This window comes from Salmo salar, chromosome ssa21, assembly GCF_905237065.1.
Source record: "Salmo salar chromosome ssa21, Ssal_v3.1, whole genome shotgun sequence".
Lineage (NCBI taxonomy): Eukaryota > Metazoa > Chordata > Actinopteri > Salmoniformes > Salmonidae > Salmo > Salmo salar.
In genome coordinates, this window is record NC_059462.1 from 10,688,308 (window position 1) to 10,709,481 (window position 21,174).

General features: G+C 43.1%; 1 protein-coding gene across 2 annotated transcripts; it reads left to right on the top strand.

The window, feature by feature from the left end:
• The first annotated feature begins 12,425 nt into the window (after positions 1-12,425).
• On the top strand, positions 12,426-19,846 carry LOC106581869 (gap junction gamma-1 protein). 2 transcript variants are annotated; one of them, XM_045704517.1, is made up of 3 exons: positions 12,426-12,734; positions 16,224-17,403; positions 17,593-19,846. In XM_045704517.1, the coding sequence occupies exons 2-3, from the start codon at positions 16,260-16,262 to the stop codon at positions 17,604-17,606; spliced, it is 1,158 nt and encodes a 385-aa protein (XP_045560473.1). In that variant the 5' UTR covers positions 12,426-12,734; positions 16,224-16,259; the 3' UTR covers positions 17,607-19,846. The 2 variants fall into 2 exon arrangements, with proteins under 2 accessions (XP_045560473.1, XP_014019777.1); XM_014164302.2 differs by having other exon boundaries at positions 12,433-12,750.
• Positions 19,847-21,174: the final 1,328 nt, after the last annotated feature.

Below are 21,174 nucleotides of genomic sequence, written 5' to 3' on the forward strand. Positions count from 1 at the left end.
CAAATGATGATGGACAGAGAAGCAGACAGAAGCAGGAACATTCTGACAAAGGAATATTGCGCTGCATTCTTGAGGTCGCAATAGAAATTACATTCAGACTATATTATGATTATTATATCTAATCACAACCACATATTGTCTCTGAGCACATCTAATTACTTCATTACAACCATGAGACAACATGTCGAAGCAGTCTTTACCTTTACGGTGGGAAATACACGTGCAGAGATCATCCATTCACCCACACCGCGTCTCACAAAGACACGGCGGGTTGGAACCAAAAATCTCCAATTTGGACTCCAGACCACAGGACACTGGTGTTTCTTGGCCCAAGCAAGTCTCTTCTTCTTATTGGTGTCCTTTAGTAGTGGTTTCTTTGCAGCAATTCGATCATGAAGGACTGATTCATACAGTCTCCTCTGAACAGTTGATGTTGAGATGTGTATGTTAATCACTGTAGAGCCTCTAGCCCTGCTCATTATACCTTATCCAACCTCTCAGTTCCTCCACCCACACATGCTATGACATCTTCTGGTTTCAATGATGTTTCTAGAGACAATATCTCTCTCACTATCACTAAATGCCTAGATTTACCTCCTCTGTACTCACATCCCACCATACCTTTGTCTGCACATTATACCTTGAAGCTATTTTATCGCCCCCAGAAACCTGCTCCTTTTTCTCTCTATTCTGGACGTCACAGACGACCAATTCTTATAGCTTTTAGCCGTACCCTCATACTTATTCTTCTCTACTCCTCTGGGGATGTAGAGGTGAATCCAGGCCCTGCAGTGCCTGGCTCCACGCCTACTCCCCAGGCGCTCTCTTTTGATGACTTCTGTAACCGTAATAACCTTGGTTTCATGCATGTTAACATTAGAAGCCTCCTCCCTAAGTTTGTTTTATTCACTGCTTTAGCACACTCCGCCAACCCGGATGTCCTAGCTGTGTCTGAATCTTGGCTTAGGAAGTCCACCAAAAACTCTGAAATCTTCATCCCTAACTACAACGTTTTCAGACAAGATAGAACGACCAAAGGGGGCGGTGTTGCAATCTACTGCAGAGATAGCCTGCAGAGTTCTGTCCTGCTATCCAGGTCTGTACCCAAACAATTTGAACTTCTACTTTTAAAAATCCACCTCTCCAAAAACAAGTCTCTCACCGTTGCCGCCTGCTATAGACCCCCCTCGGCCCCTAGTTGTGCTCTGGACACCATATGTGAACTGATTGCCCCCCATCTATCTTCAGAGCTCGTGCTACTAGGTGACCTAAACTGGGACATGCTTAACACCCCAGCCATCCTACAATCCAAGCTTGATGCCCTCAATCTCACACAAATTATTAATGAACCCACCAGGTACAACCCCAAAGCCGCAAACACTGGCACCCTCATAGATATCATCCTAACCAACGTGCCCTCTAAATACACCTCTGCTGTTTTCAACCAAGATCTCAGCGATCACTGCCTCATTGCCTGCACCCGTAATGGGTCAGCGGTCAAACGACCTCCACTCATCACTGTCAAACGCTCCCTGAAACATTTCAACGAGCAAGCCTTTCTAATCGACCTGGCCCTGGTATCCTGGAAGGATATTGACCTCATCCCGTCAGTAGAGGATGCCTGGTTATTTTTTTTAAATGCCTTCCTCTCCATCTTAAATAAGCATGCCCCTTTCAAGAAATTTAGAACCAGGAACAGATATAACCCTTGGTTCTCCCCAGACCTGACTGCCCTTAACCAACACAAAAATATCCTGTGGCGTTCTGCATTAGCATTCAACTGCCCCCGCGATAAGCAACTTTTTAGGGAAGTTAGAAACCAATACACACAGGCAGTTAGAAACGCCAAGGCTAGCTTTTTCAAACAGAAATTCGCTTCGTGCAACTCCAACTCTAAAAAGTTCTGGGACATTGTAAAGTCCATGGAGAATAAGAACACCTCCTCCCAACTGCCCACTGCACTGAGGATAGGAAACTCTGTCACCACCGATAAGCCCACTATAATTGAGAATTTCAATAAGCATTTTTCTACGGCTGGCCATGCTTTCCACCTAACTACCCCTACTGCATTCAACAGCACTGCACCCCCCACAGCTACTCGCCCAAGCCTCCCCCATTTCTCCTTCTCCCAAATCCATTCAGCTGATGTTCTGAAAGAGCTGCAAAATCTGGACCCCTACAAATCAGCTGGGCTTGACAATCTGGACCCTTTCTTTCTAAAATTATCTGCCGAAATTATTGCAACCCCTATTACTAGCCTGTTCAACCTCTCTTTCGTGTCGTCTGAGATTCCCATAGATTGGAAAGCAGCTGCTGTCATCCCCCTCTTCAAAGGAGGTGACACTCTTGACCCTAATTGCTACAGACCTATATCCATCCTACCCTGCCTTTCTAAAGTCTTCGAAAGCCAAGTCAACAAACAGATTACCGACCATTTCAAATCCCACTGCACCCTCTCCGCTATGCAATCTGGTTTCAGAGCTGGTCATGGGTGCACCTCAGCCACGCTCAAGGTCCTAAACGACATCGTAACGGCCATCGATAAGAAACAATACTGTGCTGCCGTATTCATTGACCTGGCCAAAGCTTTTGACTCTGTTAATCACCACATCCTCATCGGCAGACTCAGTAGCCTTGGTTTCTCAAACGATTGCGTCGCCTGGTTCACCAACTACTTCTCTGACAGAGTTCAGTGTGTCAAATCGGAGGGCCTACTGTCTGGACCTCTGGCAGTCTCTATGGGGGTACCACAGGGTTCAATTCTTGGGCCAACTCTTTTCTCTGTATACATAAATGATGTCGCTCTTGCTGCTGGTGAATCTCTGATCCACCTCTACGCAGACGACACCATTCTGTACACTTCTGGCCCTTCTTTGGACACAAGTAAAACTAAATGCATGCTCTTCAACCGATCGCTGCCTGCACCTGCCCGCCTGTCCAGCATCACTTCTCTGGACGGTTCTAACTTAGAATTTGTGGACAACTACAAATACCTAGGTGTCTGGTTAGACTGTAAACTCTCCTTCCAGACTCACATCAATCATCTCCAATCCAAAGTGAAATCTCGAATTGGCTTCCTATTTCGCAACAAAGCATCCTTCACTCATGCTGCCAAACATACCCTCGTAAAACTGACCATCCTACCAATCCTCGACTTCGGCGATGTCATTTACAAAATAGCTTCCAATACCCTACTCAACAAGCTGGATGCAGTCTATCACAGTGCCATCCGTTTTGTCACCAAAGCCCCATATACTACCCACCACTGCGACCTGTACGCTCTCGTTGGCTGGCCTTCGCTTCATAATCGTCGCCAAACACATTGGCTCCAGGTCATCTACAAGACTCTGCTAGGTAAAGTCCCCCCTTATCTCCGCTCACTGGTCACCATAGCAGCACCCACCTGTAGCACGCGCTCCAGCAGGTATATCTCTCTGGTCACCCCTAAAGCCAACTCCTCCTTTGGTCGTCTCTCCTTCCAGTTCTCTGCTGCCAATGACTGGAATGAACTACAAAAATCTCTGAAACTGGAAACACTTATCTCCCTCACTAGCTTTAAGCACCAGCTGTCAGAGCAGCTCACAGATCACTGCACCTGTACATAGCGTATCTATAATTTAGCCCAAACTACTACCTCTTCCCCTACTGTATTTATTTATTTAATTTATTTTGCTCCTTTGCACCATATTATTTATATTTTATCTTTGAACTTTCTTCAAACTACAAATCTACCATTCCAGTGTTCTTCTTGCTATACTTTATTTACTTTGCCACCATGGCATTTTTTTGCCTTTACCTCCCTTATCTCACATCATTTGCTCACATTGTATATAGTCTTATTTTTTTTCTTCTACTGCATCATTGATTGTATGTTGTTTTACTCCATGTGTAACTCTGTGTTTTTGTATGTTGTCGAACTGCTTTGCTTTATCTTGGCCAGGTCGCAATTGTAAATGAGAACTTGTTCTCAACTTGCCTACCTGGTTAAATAAAGGTGAAATAAAAATAAATAAATAAAAAAATCAAATGAACTTATCCTCTGCAGCAGAGGTAACTCTGGGTCTTCCATTCCTGTGGCAGTCCTCATGAGAGCCAGTTTCATCATAGCGCTTGATGGTTTTTGCGACTTTAAGACATGAAAGTCAGTCAATATGGAACATTTCAAGAATTTTGATAGGTTCCATATTGACTGACTTTCATGTCTTAAAGTAATGATGCACGGTCATTTCTGTTTGCTTATTTGAGCTGTTCTTGCCTAAATATACACTTGGTCTTTCACCAAATAGGGCTATCTTCTGTATACCCCCTCTACCTTGTCACAACACAACTGATTGGCCCAAATGCATTAAGGAAAGAAATAAATTACACAAATTAACCTTTAAGAATGCACACCTGTTAATTGAAATGCTTTCCAGGTGACTACCTCATGAAGCTGGTTGAGAGAATGCCAAGAGTGTGCAAAGCTGTCATCAAGGCAAAGGGTGGCTATTTGAATAATCTCAAATATAAAATATATTTTGATTTGTTTAACATTTTCTTGGTTACTATGTGATTCCATGTGTTTTTTCACAGTTTTGATGTCTTCACTATTATTCTACAATGTAGAGAACAGTAACAATAAAGAAAAATCCTTGAATGAGTAGGTGTTCTAAAACTTTTGACTGGTAGTGTATAAATAACCAAATAACCAAAGCTTAAAGTTAATTTCACACTCTCACTTCTGGCCCCTGTCCTCTCCTCAGTGTCAAGGGCGTCGTAAGGATTGGACCAAGGCGCAGCGGGTAAAGTGCTCATCTTCTTAATTTATTAAAGAAAAACACTTAAACAAAATAAACAAACAACGAAACAGTTCCGTAAGGCAACACAGGCTATACAGGTAAACAACCACCCACAAAACACAAGTGAAAACAAACCCCACTAAATATGGCCTCCAATTAGAGACAACGACAACCAGCTGACTCTAATTGGAGGTCATTGCCAAAACCCAACATAGAAATAGAAAACTAGATAAACACATAGAAATAGATAACATAGAACATAAACCAAAAACACCGAAACACACAAACAAACACCCCCTGCCACGCCCTGACCAAACTACAATGACAAATAACCCCTTTTACTGGTCAGGACGTGACACTCAGCATGTAAAAAAAAGTGAGTGATTGCCCATCTGTGAGTTTCCTCAGTATTCACTATTCTGAGAACAGATGTGATGTGTTCTCCCATTCATGCTTATTCTCTGAATAGTGTTTTTTAGACCATCTCATTGTTCATTGTGAAAAGTAATTCCAAAATACGTGGGCTGATGTAGCTCTTTGGCATCCGTCCCAGTCACCAAGGCAGCCAAGCCTCACATTATTTTTATGTCTATGTCATGCTGACGTTTTTCTCCAATGCTCGAGCATATTTCTCAAAACTTTAATCACTTCTTCAAAACCCAACATTTATTTAGCAAAAAAAATGTGCAAAAAAATACACCAAGGCTCTGAAAAGGTAGAATACAAGGTCACAAAAACAAGTGTTTATTTGTCATCTGCTGAAAATGTTAAATCATGAATTTAATAAGCTGCCCATACATGGTACATGGTTATAAAAAAAATTGTTGAATTAGCAACCTCAGTTTTATATTAATCTCTACTCATATTGAAATTAGAGATACACTACATGATCAAAAGTATGTGCTCGTCAAACATCTCATTCCAAAATCATGGGCATTAATATGGAGTTGGTCCTCCCTTAGCTGCTATAACAGCCTCCACTCTTCTGGGAAGGCTTTCCACTAGATGTTGGAACATTGCTGTGGGGACTTACTTCCATTCAGCGACAAGAGCATTAGTGAGGTCGGGCACTGATATTGGGCGATTAGGCCTGGCTCGCAGTCGGCATTCCAAATCATCCCGAAAGTGTTCGATGGGTTTGAGGTCAGGGCTCTGTGCAGGCCAGTCAAGTTCAACACCAATCTGGATAAAACCATTTCTGAATACACGGGGGCATTGTCATGCTGAAACAAAAGAGCCTTCCCAAACTGTTGCCACAAAGTTGGAAGCACAGAATCGTCTAAAATGTCATTGTATGCTGTAATGTTAAGATTTCCCTTCACTTGAAGTAAAGGGCCTAGCCCAAACCATGAAAAACAGCCCCAGACCATTATTTCTCCTCCACCAAACTTTACAGTTGGCACTATGCATTACGGCAGGTAGCATTCTCCTGGCATGCGCCAAACCCAGATTGGTCCGTTGAACTGCCAGATGGTGAACCGTGATTCATCACTCCAGAGAACAAGTTTCCACATCTCCAGACTCCAATGGCGGCAAGCTTTACAGCACTCCAGCTGATGCTTGGCATTGCTCATGGTGACCTTAGGCTTGTGTGCGGCTGCTTGTCCATGGACACCCATTTCATGAAGCTCCCGACTAACAGTTCTTGTCCTGATGTTGCTTCCAGAGGCAGTTTGGAAGTCGGTAGAGAGTGTTGCAACCAAGGACAGACGATTTTTACGTACCATGCGCTTCAGCACTCAGTGGTCCCGTTCTGTGAGCTTGTGTGGCCTACCACTTAGCAGCTGAGATCATAGTTGCTCCTAGAAGTTTCCACTTCACATTAACAGCACTTACAGTTGACCGGGGCAGCTCTAGCAGGGCAGAATTTGACAAACTGACTTGCTGGAAAGGTGGCATACTATGACGGTTCCACGTTGAAAGTCACTGAGCTCTTCAGTAAGGCCATTATACTGCCAATGTTTGTCTATGGCAATTGCATGGCTGTGTGCTCGATTTTATACACCTGTCAGCAACAGGTGTGGTTGATATAGCCAAATCCAGTCATTTGAAGGGGTGTCCACATACTTTTGTATATATAAGTTAAACACAGGTTTAAAGTTATGTTTCCACCCTATGAAGGAATGACTGTGTTGAGGGAGTTAGCAAACATTAGAAAGTACACAAACTAGCTTCTGTAGGAGTAGCTACTGGGGGAGTGCTGTTTGCAAAGCAAAGCAGTGATTCTACAAAGCTCATCTGAGACCAGATGGGATCTAGAGGGGGGATCTAGTGGGGGAGGGTGTCCCAAGTTTTCTGATCCTTGAAGTGTAGGCTACTCCATTCCAATAGTAGCTGTCCTTGTTCTTCACAACCATGTTTGTGTTGTGTGAGGGTGATCTGAAGTAAAGACACAATAGGTTAAAGAAAAAACAAGTAACCGTTACTAAATCTATAAATAACATACAGTTCATTAGGGGGGCCTATATGTCAGAGCAGAGGGTAGGGCAACTAAAGCAGCAGTCTAAGGCACTGCATCTCAGTGTCAGAGGAGTCACTACAGACCCTGGTTCGATTCCAGGCTGTATCACAACCGGCCGTGATTGGGAGTCCCATAGGGCTGCGCACAATTGGCACAGCATCGTCCGGGTTAAGGTTTGGCCGAGGTAGGCCGTCATTGTAAATAAGAATTTGTTCTTAACTGACTTGCCTAGTTAAATAAAGGTTACATAACAAATACAAATTGCCAAGTGTCCATGTCGCCTACAATACTTTCATATTGGGGTCAGGACAAATCATTCTCAAGTCCCTTGTTCCAGTTCTTAATTCATTCTCAGTCTAGTTTGGGTCAGAGTGACATATGCACTGAAAAGCTGCCTGGGTCAATCAACAACATTATTGCCAATTAGGATTATCATGTATTAACAACAGCAAATTAGGATCCTCTTGTAATTTCAGGGAACTACTGTATGACTACCGTATGTTTTTGGCAGGCACACTTTAAAGAAATTCCAGCTTAGAAGCTCAAGTTTAGGGGGAAAATAATCATCTTTAGCTCCCGCCACTTTAACCAACCTGATCCCCCTCACCTCCTACCATCTGTTCCGGGGTAGAGCCGCCTGTTTCCATGGCAACCCAGTACCCCTCTTTCCTATATGGGTTGTGGGTTCTTTTGTGTGCCCCACCATGCACTATTCCGAGTGTAACCCCACAATGATTGGTGTGTGTGTGTGCTTGCATGCCTGCGTGCACACGGTGATGATGCAAAGGAGCCTGGACTGAAATAGGAGAAACATCAACCCCCCCCCAGCTGACTACCACCAACACCCCCATCCCCCCTCACAAAGCCCGCCTAGGCGCCCACCCATCCCCCAAAGGTGTCCGCATGCTTCCCAGCTGAAACAGTTTGTGCATATATTATGATGACATTTTGGGATGTTTTTGTTCGTTTTGGACTTCGGTGTGGGTTTTTCCGGCTCTTCAGGCACACAAAAAAATATCTGAAGGCAAGCCGAAGTTCGGAGTCGAAGTCTACGCCCCTTTGTCGGTGATTGGTCAACAGTAGGGACATTCAACGAGAGACGACACGTTTTCATGCACATTTTTCTTTGAAAAATGAAATGTAAAATTGCATGACTAAGATCTCTTTAGCAAAAACGTCAAAATAAATTACTATTTTGAGGCTACGGTGTCTCAAAATGGACAAACAGTACTATTGCCGCTTTTTCTAATTTTTCAAGCGAAGGTCTTTTAAAAGAATATGTGAGCACACTTGTTCTGTTCGGCTAGCCAAGTTTGGCTAGGCGCCAGCTGAACTGAAGCATGCTGATGTCTTAAACCCTCAAAAGCCCACCAGGCCAACCTGTGTGTCCCGACCCCTATGACCCAATACACTGAGCTGAGGTGCTACTAGGTGGGAATCGGTTGCCTTGTCTCCCCAGTAGTGGGGTGTGCATGACTGCAGGACAGTGTCCCCATTTGCATCCTATTGCGTTCTAAAATTTGTTTCACCTTAAAAAGAGCCCACCAAACAAACTACACTATCCACCAAACAACCTACACTATCCACCAAACAAATTACACTATCCACCAAACAAACTACTCTATCCACCAAACAAACTACACTATACACCAAACAAATTACACTATCCACCAAACAAACTACACTATCCACCAAACAAACTACACTATCCACCAAACAAACTACACTGTCCACCAAACAAACTACACTATCCACCAAACAAACTACACTATTTACTCTATAATCATAAAAAGAGAAAATGCCTCAGATGTCAACAAAAAGGAGATTACTGTACAGCATACAAAAAGTTCAATAAATTTCTCTCCAAAATTACAATTTCAGTGCAAGATGGCCATTTGCATTTCTACGGCACCGCCTTTAGCCACTGTTCCTCCCAACAGTCAATGCAATTATTGTTTTACATATGTAAATTTGCCACTTATAAGTGACCTTAGGGCTTGAGGCTTTACACAGCAGTGTGCGACTGTTTTATGAATGAATTTAGCCTTAAATCAGTTGTAAACTGAGCTCCAAGGTACTACATTAGGCTACAACGGCCCACAAACACAGATGGGAAGCATTAGGCTTGCTGGCACCTGGCTTCACTTCCTCAAACTGTGAATGAAGTAGTAAAAATGCAGAGAAAATTTACTGCTGAACTTAATTACTGTATGCTCAGTAATGGAATTGCCAAAAACTAACAGGTGCAACTAATAATCACACCGCCTTCGGTATGCACCAGAATTCCATGAATGGGATTTCCAAGTGGGATTGAGCGTGTTTATGATACAAGTGTTTTGCATTTGGCTGAGGCATTGGGGCGGCTATGAATGTATGAATGTATGTCACAACACAAACAATATGTTTATTGAAAGCAATCCGTCTGACTGAACCACAGATATACATTTTATTGTTTCATAGCCCATCCAGTTATAAACATCATCAACCATCATTACAACATCAAGTACCATATAAAACAACACAGCAAATAGACATTATCAAAAACACATGGACAGCAGAGTTGCAAGCACCAGTCAGGGGTATATTCCGTGTAGTAACGGCGAAAGGCACCACAAAGCTTTGAATCATAGATTGATCTTGCAACGTGAACAAGCAGTCTGTCTTGTGCCTCTGATATGTAACCCATACCTTCAGAATGAAGTTATACAAGGTAAACAGAAAAAGAGTGTTAATAAAAAGTGTTAAGATGCTATTCTTATAATTATTCAAACTGAACCCAACCCGCAAAATGTTTGTTTTGGACCGCAAACGTGAACCAAAACCACCTCCCAAACAGGACACAGTAGCGTCACGTGTATGTCCATTATCTCTGGATCTGTAAGTGTAAAGAGTCTTGCAAACACTAAAACGACAATTGATCCAACATTGATACAACATCTTACAAACGTCATGGTCTATTGTGAGCCAGTGTGATGGTATGGAGAACACCTCAAGAATGTGAGGGGAACATCACAACCAGTGGGGGAGTGAGATAAGGCTCTAATAATTCAACTGCCTCAAAGCACATCAGCATGACTAAGGGCTTGGACAGAGAAAGGCTATAGAGTTGCTGAGGGCAGCGTAGTGCAATTCCACATCCACAGATTTGTTGCCCAGTGACTAAAACAGGCACAGCCATCTTTTCTTGGGGAAGAGGGTGGGGATGGATTTTGAGTTAATGCTGTTGGCACATACTGTATGTAGGTGTGAGTTTTTCCTCTGTCGACCAGAATACTTCAAGTGTATAGCTAGTCAATTCTGTGACAATTCGTATTTCAAATGTTTAAGGACAACCAGGGGTGGAATTGGTGGGGAATATCAGTTTGCAATGTAGTTGAATAACCAATGATTTTAAAGTGGTGAGTTCCCAGGGTGATTTTACCCTTCTTTGTTGTGATATCCTTTTTTTTTACCGTGCTCCAAAGTATGGTTTATACCCCTGGGTTTCATTTCTAATTTTCTCTGCCACTCACTCCCCCATTCCTTCTTCCTCTGCCTATTACACTGACAAAAGAGCTGTCTATAACTCCTTAATGGGTAAACTCACGGCAGAACGAAAATATTCAGGCAAACGCCCGTTTTGACCTTTCTCAAAAGCAGGGAGTATGTGGCATTGAGGAAGACAAACATCACGAGGGGATGATTCAACCACTAGCCTACACAGGTCATACACAGTGGCACAAATGGAATAAGCAACTGTTGGACAAAGCACCTTTACCTAGAGTTTGGTCATGTTACGCCAACAGTTGTAACACGATGGACGTTCCATTCCGGAGAAATGTGATCAGAGTAAACATTGTTTTATTTAACCTTTATTTAACTAGGCAAGTCTGTTATGAACACATTTTTACTTACAATGTCCGCTTACACCTGCCAAACCAGAACGACGCTGAGCCAATTGTGAGCCGCCCAATGGGAAAGAGCAAGCTGCACTCCAGAGCACAAAGCAAATCTTAACAGCACACTATTGTCAAGCAACTTGAATAACCACTACGTTTTGGGTTCCTGCTGTTTAGAGTTTCTGCCTCTGTGGTGAAAAGGAAGCTTGTAAGTCTAGTCAATGAGGGGACCCCACATTGAAATCCATGAATGAAAGCACGCTTGTGAAATCTCCCCAAGAAGAGGGAAGGGGAGCACATTCCATCTCTGACCTGTTTGCAGTGAAAAGCAGTATGATGGGCTTTGAGTGGCAAACTGCCTTGGCCAGACAATACAACTCGGTCATTTACAATCATGAAGTCTTTTCGCAAGCAATTTATTGAACACAATACATCTGCTTACTTGCCAATTGCATAGCGATGTTGCTTGAATTTCTGTGAATACAGGAAGAACAATGACCATGATCATTGACTGACTGGCTGGCAACCAAATGGTAGGCTACCCTCTGAGATGGCTGAAATAATTGAACAGTGAAACATACAGAATGTACTCAATCTAGTGGAATTATGTCTAGTTGATGACATCGTTGTGTGGATGAAAAGACCACACATCTCTATCCCACAGAAGACTGGAGTGCCTTTGATGTACTTCCTGCGTGTGCCAACTGATGACAATGGAGGGTAAAAATGTACTGTATATGGAAGCTAGTCTGGGAGGAATGATTCCCACCCCCATCTTGCCAAAGAAAGTGTCGAGAAGGAGGAAAGGTTTCAAATAATAACTACTTGGGGGGGAGGGGGGGCTATGTGCCACATAACAGCTGGGGGCACATCCCACAACAATGAGGATTGTAGCATCATTTTCAAATTCCCACATCACCAGCATGCAGGTAAAACTCAGCAGACTGTAAATCATAATTATCATAGACATACTGCGACAGTTGCCTAGTTGTGCTAACTGAAATTTTACAGTAGTAAGTAAATTGCAATTTTCTTGAATCTCTATTATAGGGGTGCATACATACATTTCATTATGACAGAGATGTGCGTACAAATTCTACATTGTGGTTGTTATAGTTATTGATGTTCTTGTTAATATCGCAAACAGTTTATTGTGAGAACAAATGAACATTGCATTACGCCCAGCCATAGTCTGTCTATGAACTCAAGAGAGAGAGAGGGACATCATTTTTTTGAGAAATTGTACTGCCGTCGTCATTTGCAATGTAAACGGCTAAATCTGTTTTGGTGGCTGACTGTCGGGAGCACACAACTGTGTGTATCGCATTGTATGAAAAACAAATAGTCAGGTTCTGAGGATGAAGAGTGTCGACGTAGATCCTTGTCTCGGATTTCATGAGAAGGTCCTGAAGAGGGGGGTGGGGTGCATTCGCGCGTAGGGGAGGAGAAAATTGCGATTTAGGGATGTTCTTTGTCTGTCTCCCCCAGTATTTTTCGAATGCGGGTAATAAAGTGAAGCTTTTTTTTTTCTATAGTGGAGAGGAAAGTGACCAGACATTTGAGGAACATTTTTTAAGGCATAGCCTATAGGCAAAATTCAAGGAATTTAGAAACGGAGTAAGTAGGATTCAAGGTAAGATTAATAACAAATACGTCAACCAACAAAACTGAGCATTAGTTTGTGTTTAGGATATGTTTTGTGTTTCTGAGTGTTGTGCGCTAACGTTAGCTCGGCTGCTTGAAGCAATTGTTTTTCACCTAACTACTGCTTTTCAATATTTTGATGTAAGTAGCTATCCTCTCTGTCTAGTTTAGATAGCCAATCAGTCAACTGTTTGGTAAGTGTTACTAGGGAGAAATAGGTAGCTAAATATGTAGTTAGCTAATTGATATCTTGATATATGCTAGCTTGTTCCTTCGTTGTGCGAGGGGATGAAGGTGATGGAAGCTATCGAACGCAACACGAGGGCACAGTAGAAACGTAGATTTCTAATTAACCCATTTTCTACGGCCGTGTGTAATAGCTTTTCTCTGCCTGGAAACTCTGCGTATTCGTGTACAAGGGGTAGAATGGTTACCTGTTTTTATTTTATTTTAAAAAAGGCAAAATAGCATAAATGTACTTTTAGAGCCACTGAGGCCAGTTCTTCGGCGTGAGCAGCCTACTGCTTGCCCTCCCCACCACCCTGTACATTCAGGCTAGACCGCTCTGACGTTGGAACGTGCTTGGAATTTGTACGTTTTCTATGAGATATTAAAGAGGCAATCTGCAGTTGAAACAACAACAAAGCCCCTACTTTTTAATGTAAATAGCTTCTGGATGGGGCTGGAGAGATGGACTCACTCACAAATTCATAGACGGGGCCACCCATGAAATCAAAATGATAGTTTGAACTAGGTTTTGAGGCTAACAATGTTTGTTTTCAATTAAATTGTCTGTAAACAATAAATCATTCATTTATAAAGCCCTTCTTACATCAGCTGATGTCACAAAGTGCTGTACAGAAACCCAGCCTAAAACCCCAAACAGCAAGCAATGCAGTTGTAGAAGCACGGTGGCTAGGAAAAACTCCCTAGAAAGGCCAGAACCTAGGAAGAAACCTAGAGAGGAACCAGGCTATGGAAGGGTGGCCAGTCCTCTTCTGGCTGTGCCAGGTGGAGATTATAACAGAACATGGCCAAGATGTTCATAGATGACCAGCAGGGTCAAATAATAATAGTCAGTGGTTGTCGAGGGTGCAACAGGTCAGCACCTCCAGGAGTAAATGTCAGTTGGCAATTCATAGCCGATCATTCAGAGTATCTCTACCGCTCCTGCTGTCTCGAGATTAGAGGTCGACCGATTAATCGGAATGGCCGATTTAATTAGGGCCGATTTCAACTTTCCATAACAATCGGAAATCGGTATTTTTGGATGCCGATTTGGCCGTTTTTGTTTTGTTTTTTTTCACCTTTATTTAACTAGGCAAGTCAGTTAAGAACACATTCTTATTTTCAATGACGGCCTAGGAACGGGGGGAAATTTGGCCGATTTAATCGGCATCAGCTTTGTTTTGGCCCTCCAATAATCGGTATCGGCATTGAAAGATCATAATCGGTCGACCTCTACTCGAGATTGTTGAAAACAGCAGGTCTGGGACAGGTAGCACGTCCGGTGAACAGGTCAGAGTTTCATAGCCGCAGGCAGAACAGTTGAAACTGGAGCAGCAGCACGGCCAGGTGGACTGGGGACAGCAAGGAGTCATCAGGCCAGGTAGTCCTGAGGCATGGTCCTAGGGCTCAGGTCCTCAGAGAGAGAGAGAGAAAGGAATTAGAGAGAGCATACTTAAATTCACACAGGACACCAGATAAGACAGGAGAAATACTCCAGATATGACAGACTGACCCTAGCCCCCCGACACATAAACTACTGCAGCATAAATACTGGAGACTGAGACAGGAGGAGTCAGGAGACACTGTGGCCCCGTCTGACGATACCACCGGACAGGGCCAAACGGGCAGGATATAACCCCACCCACTTTGCCAAAGCACAGTCCCCACTCCACTAGAGGGATATCTTCAAACACCAACTTATGTTTCCGAATGACATCACCAAGAGGTAAAATATATAGTGAAAACAATAGTGGTCCTAAAATGGAGTCTTGAGGAACACCAACATTTACAGTTGATTTGTCAGAGGACAAACCACCCACTGAGACAAACTGATATCTTTCCGACAGATAAGATCTAATCCAGGCCAGAACTTGATTAAAAAGGGCCAGCAATGGCGTAAACAAGGTTATATTTTGTTTTCTGATGGGGTAGGACAGTTGAACTAAGCTCTTGAGGCATTTGAGTTTCATATTTTTCATTAATTTAAAAGTACAAACATGGATTTAGCAATGAGACTGCCTCTTTTTAAGGTTAGTTACCTTTCATCCAGGCTTTTGGGTGTGTTTGAAAATCCCCTATCTAAGGCAGTTTATGGTCAAGAATTTACAATGCTCAAATCATCAGTTTCTGAAATGTACTGTGCATAGCTCATTGATGTAGTTTGGAGTAAATATATATTTAGTGCCCATTTCATGAGATCCTTGCCCAAGCTTGTGACATCTCAAGAAGGAAAAGCTGACAGAACTGGTATTATCCATACTGAGCAAAACTCATGAGGGCTGCCTTTGTGAGACACTTACATTGATGTTAATGCCATCTGGTGGATATTAGTGATATCTTTCTGATGGCTCACCACATCTGTCTCCTAATGGTAGTACATTGCAGCTAAGGCAAGATATAGGTGCATTTGCTCATCTATCGTGCTATGTGCCTTTTAATTCCTTGAGCCATCTGGTTTTGCTAGCGTTTTTTTTTTTTTTGTTTTTTTTTAATATTACCAATCAAATAGACCATATGAGTATCCATTAATTGACTGACACTTTCATAGAGGCCTGTACTGACAAACAGAAAGAGGCATACTTCACACGGACCCATTTTATACTTTTATTAGTAGCCTCTGCGTATATCACATTTACACACTTCAGTTGGTTGGTGTAGTAAACGTACTGGTCCTCTGCAGGCAATAGAGGTCTTCTCTTCATATTATGTGGGCAGTTTCAATATTGTAGTATTTGTGGGCACTGAAACAGATTTGTGCTAAACTTATAGGCTATAGTATTTGCCTAAAGAGTTGAGATATTTGATGACAAGCAAGCCTCCTATATCCACTAGAATAGTCCATGAGGGAAATTTGTCAAACGGTCTGGTCTTTGTTCTACATAACTATTCTTATCCAATAGCTGGTCTGAATTTCCCAGGAATAATTGGCAATGAAGTTGGAATCGTTTAGGGGTGTGTGTCTTTGGTGCTCACACGTGTTGCAAACTCTCGTACTGAGGAGGAATCCGTCTCGTCATTTTTTCAGCAATGAGCTGCACACTTCTGGCAGTTGAGAGGTTGTCGTTATAGAGTCGGTTTAGACACCATTCTTGAGAAATCCAAATAGTAAAATATGATTCAATAAAAATGTAAGTTGAATATTGCATAGTACTGCCTCACTCTCAGGAGCTATACAAAATGGTGTAAGCCTATATAATCTGTTTTGCTCACTTTTTCTCCACTCCCCCCATATAGAGTTGAGTGTCCCTCTCCCCCCACTCCGGAGTCACCATGAGCTGGAGTTTCCTGACGCGTCTCTTGGATGAGATCTCCAACCATTCCACTTTTGTGGGCAAGATCTGGCTCACGCTGCTCATCGTCTTCCGCATTGTGTTGACGGCTGTAGGAGGCGAATCCATCTACTACGATGAACAGAGCAAGTTTGTGTGCAATACGCACCAGCCCGGTTGCGAAAATGTGTGCTACGACGCTTTTGCGCCGCTCTCGCACATCCGTTTCTGGGTCTTCCAGGTGATCATGATCACCACCCCCACCGTCATGTACCTGGGCTTTGCCATGCACAAGATTGCCCGCATGGACGACGAGGAATACAGGCCCCGTGGTAGGACAATGCCCATGGTGAGCCTAGGGACCAACCGGAACTACGAGGAGGCGGAGGATAATGGTGAGGAGGATCCCATGATCTCGGAGGAGATTGAGGTGGAGAAGGAGAAGAAGAAAGAGGAGAAGCCCAACAAGAAGCATGACGGGCGCCGGCGCATCAAGCGCAATGGCCTCATGAAGGTGTACATCTTCCAGCTGTTGTCGCGTGCTGCTTTCGAGGTCTCCTTTCTGTTCGGCCAGTATATCCTCTACGGCCTGGAGGTGTCTCCCTCGTACGTGTGCAAACGCTCCCCCTGCCCGCACACAGTGGACTGCTTTGTGTCGCGCCCCACAGAGAAGACTATCTTCTTGCTCATCATGTACGGGGTGAGTGCCCTCTGTCTGCTCTTCACCTTGCTGGAGATCCTCCACCTGGGCTATAGCGGCATCCGGGACTGTCTCTGCCGCCCTCGTCCTCGCCCCCCAATTCCCCACCAACTGGCTAGCCAGCGTCCCACACTATGTGGCCACCGGGTCCCCACAGCTCCTCCGGGCTACACCACAGCTCTGAAGAAGGACCCCAAGGGCATGCGGTTGGACTACAACCTGGGCGACTCGGGCCGTGAGTCGTTTGGGGACGAGACTTCACAGCAGGAGCTGGAGAGGCTGAGGAGGCACCTGAAGCTGGCCCAGCAGCACCTGGACCTGGCCCACCTGAACGAGGACAACAGCAGTCCGTCGCGGAGCAGCAGCCCAGAGTCCAACGGGACGGCCGTGGAGCAGAACCGCCTCAACTTTGCCCAGGAGAAGCAGAGCAGCACCTGCGAGAAAGGTGTGTTTATCTGGGCTCTGGCATGCGTCACAAAAAGTATAACATGTTGGTTACATAATAATACTTCTGTAGTATTTTGCATGTAATTGTCATTTTACAGTGGTTCGAATCAATTAATGGATGTTGTGGATGAGGTACAATTATTGTCTACTTGAAACTGACATTACATTTTTCTCCTTTTGCCTTCAGGTTTGCGAGCCTAACTTCTTCATTTGCCCACCTGGCCCTCTAATGATATATTCTCGCATCTGGGACAGTGGGGGTATGAGGGAGCATTGTGTGGGAACAGGTATTGTGTATATGTGACTCAAGGAGGATGAATTGGTCTGCCTTTCAGTATTGAGGCCAGTGAACGCTCAACTAAAACATGCCAAACTCAACGAGCAGGCTCTTCCTACCCAGCTACACTTGACCATGTCTGAAGATCCAAAGTGACCCAACTGTTTTCAGAACATGCCTATTAGTCTCTCAGGGCAGCTGTGCTGTTTTGTTGAACTTCCTTTAGTAGTTTGTAGTTATTCCTCTTTGCTGGAGTTTAGAGTAGTCCGTTTCAAGTTGGCCTTGAACGTAAAACTGTAGTTTACATTTCAGCCATTCCAAGAGGGTAAGGGCAAGCAAAGTGTCCCCCAAAACCATGTCAAATTATTTTTTGTGTGTGTTTTGTGAGGAACAAGGAACCACAGTGAGTCAGTGTTTGAACTGGTATGGTAATAGACAGGGCTCTCTGCTGTTGAGCATAAGAAAAGGTACTAAGTGGCCAATTCAGAGGGTGTTGGTGATATTATGCAGTGAATAACTGTCTTCCATGTGCAACAGCTTACAATTAGTAAATGGTTAAAACTATGTGTCAACCACCAGTTGTAACTGTTATATTTGAGTTGTAGCACACCAACAGCAATACGTAGTTTGCAGAAATAACTTACTTTGATCATGAACCCCCCAAATCTGATGCCAAGTCTGGGAACTGGAAGCCTTTTTTGGCACCTTTGTCCAAAGGATCAAAAACCTGGGTAATGCTTGAATTCATGTACATTATCTTGTATGTTTATGTAACACATGCTTTTGATACTGTTCTTTCATTTAGTTTTATATGGTAAATGTTTGGATGATATTGACACTTGGAAGTGCAAAATGAAGCCTTTAAGGCAGTGGTATTCAAAGTTGTGGTCATGCCCAAATAGTTTTGTACACATTTTTGTATGGGACAATAAACATTTTGAGAAAGATAATTAGAAAATAAATTGTTTTCAGTAAATGTATCTATTGGTTTCTTCATTTTGATAAGAGATGAATGCGTAATGAATTGAAGGTTATTTGTTGATGTAAAGATTGGAAATCGCACCAAAAAAATCCTTCGATTCGGGGTGGGGTTGCAATACATTTTTGTGAGGGTGGGGAAATGGGGTCCTGCTAAAAATGTTTGAATACCACTGCTTTAAGGCCACTGTGACCAACTAGTAACAATTATGAAGGGGGGGGTCCAGGTCCAGTTAACAAAGCATTTCATCTGTCAAATAGCATTTTCAGAAAGCAAGCCAATTACCCCCTAACTCTGGGTTATTTTTTTATACATTGTGTGTTTCCCCTGAAATTTGGACCTGTATATTTATGGCTTTGTTACTTCTCTACACATTTCAAAATCGTATGCTCGGTTCATTGAGGCAGTGAGTCCATTTACATGCACACTAATAATTCGATGTTAAACTTATGGCAATAGCCATGTAAACACGACTCTGCTCATCTTGAATCGGCGTAATGTTGAAATCGAAGTAAGCGTACGCTGATTAAAACACCTGGTTTTCTGAAATCTGTAGAATTATTAAGATGGCTGATTCGGCATTCCAGCGGTGTGTTTGATCTGCCATGTGCCAGCACCAGTAGTGCAAGCCTCCCTCTTATCTGCAAGTGAGTTCGGAAAAACTGAAAGTATGCATCTTAGAAATAGTTCGCATACAAACTTTATATGTCCAAACTCAGAATCAAACAGGTGTCACAAAAATAACATGGTCAAATGTTTATTTTGATGATTTTCTGCATTTATTTAAGGATTATTAGGGAAATTGTCATTGCAAAGCTTTTAAACAAACTATTATACATTCATCTGGTTATGCACAAACCGTATTGTGTGCATGTTACCGTACTCTGATGCAAATCAAATTCAAAAGCCTTAAAGTGTTAAGAATGACCCCCATGCTCCAGTCTGTTTTATCTTTTAACGGTTAAAACAACCCAATGCCTTGAACATGATCGTCTATAATGCAAATGTTCATGTTATCTTTTGAAGGTTAAAATGACCCAATGCCTTGAATGTGATCTGATGCTGTCAGTGCACTCTAACAGCAGTGCCATTAAGTGTAAACTCATCTCAAAACTATTTTTTTATACTTGCTTTAGTACTTTTTTATTTCTTAAACTTTTTCAAATAAATTCATGTCTACCTTGAGTATCTGCAAATTGTATGTAATGCAATGTGTAGGCTGGTGTATATTAGGTATGTACATTTTCTGTCTACAATATAACACTGAATTGTGTCAGCAAAATATCTTGGCACTCACAGGATTTGCAGCTGGATTGATTTTGTAATTAGTGTGAGGGCCGTACTTATTTGATCACATCGATGCAAATCCTAGCTGCAGTGTTCCAAACATGTTTTGCGGCATCATAATTTGGGGATATTGACAAATGTCATCCTATGAGGGTTTGCTGGTGCTTGGTTTGAATGACATATTTAATTACATTTACCAATGATCCCTCCTAGTGTCTGCGCTTCCACTGTATTGTATTCACCTGTCAAGTACTGCCCTATAAGGGCAAATGGAGGAAACAATTACATATTTAGCAATTGAGCCAAAACCCCAGCAATAAATCACTGTTTCAGCAAGTCCAAAGTATACCAGTTATAGACCGTTATCAATGGTAACTTTGAAGAGTTGAAGTGCGTTATCTGGCACGATTACATAAATAATGCAAGAGTTCAAGCAGGTGAATAACATTGCTATGAAAGGCTTACTGTCTGGACTGTACCGTTCTACTTCCAAGCTGAAGAACCCGATGCAGGTTCTCTCTCTGTACCTGATGTGCCTCTATGACTGCTGGTGTCAGGAGGATGAACCATTGATACCTTTGACTGCAGTCGTCTGGGGAGTAACTCACTTCAAAGTGGGAACACCTTTTGCCCACAGGTGAACCCAGCCAGTCCAGTCAGCCTGCATTGTCCTGCTATCAGACCCTCCTGGAGCAGCTAATGGAAGTAGACCTCAAACCCCTTGTAGTCTTGCACCGCTCTGTATTTCCTCTTTCAGATGTACAGATTTCTGTACTCCACTATTGCCTTAAACACATTTTGGAATACTTTTAAAATGTGGACCTTATGCTGGACAGTCCACAAGGCCATGCGGTCAGTTTTCATAACACATCAGCCCCCTCCTTTCTATGCTCTCCTCTCGGGGGGCATATGTCGATTGGAGGAAGGGCCAGTGATATTCCCATCCTTTACCAAAGTGAGGCTACCATTAAGGTATGGGTACAGTACCTTTGACATTTGGAGAATTGAATGTGTCCAAATGCCAGGTAACAAAATGTGAAACTTCGACAAAATTAGACGCTGCAAAGGGGATACTTTTCCAAGGCATTGTATTGCTGTGATGGTGATAATGTATTTCCCATTCAGGATGGGGCTCGACGGGGTTGTAGTGGAGCAGGTCGAGAGCTTCAAGTTCCTCAAGTGTCCACATCATTAAGGAATTAACATGGTCCACATACCAACACAGT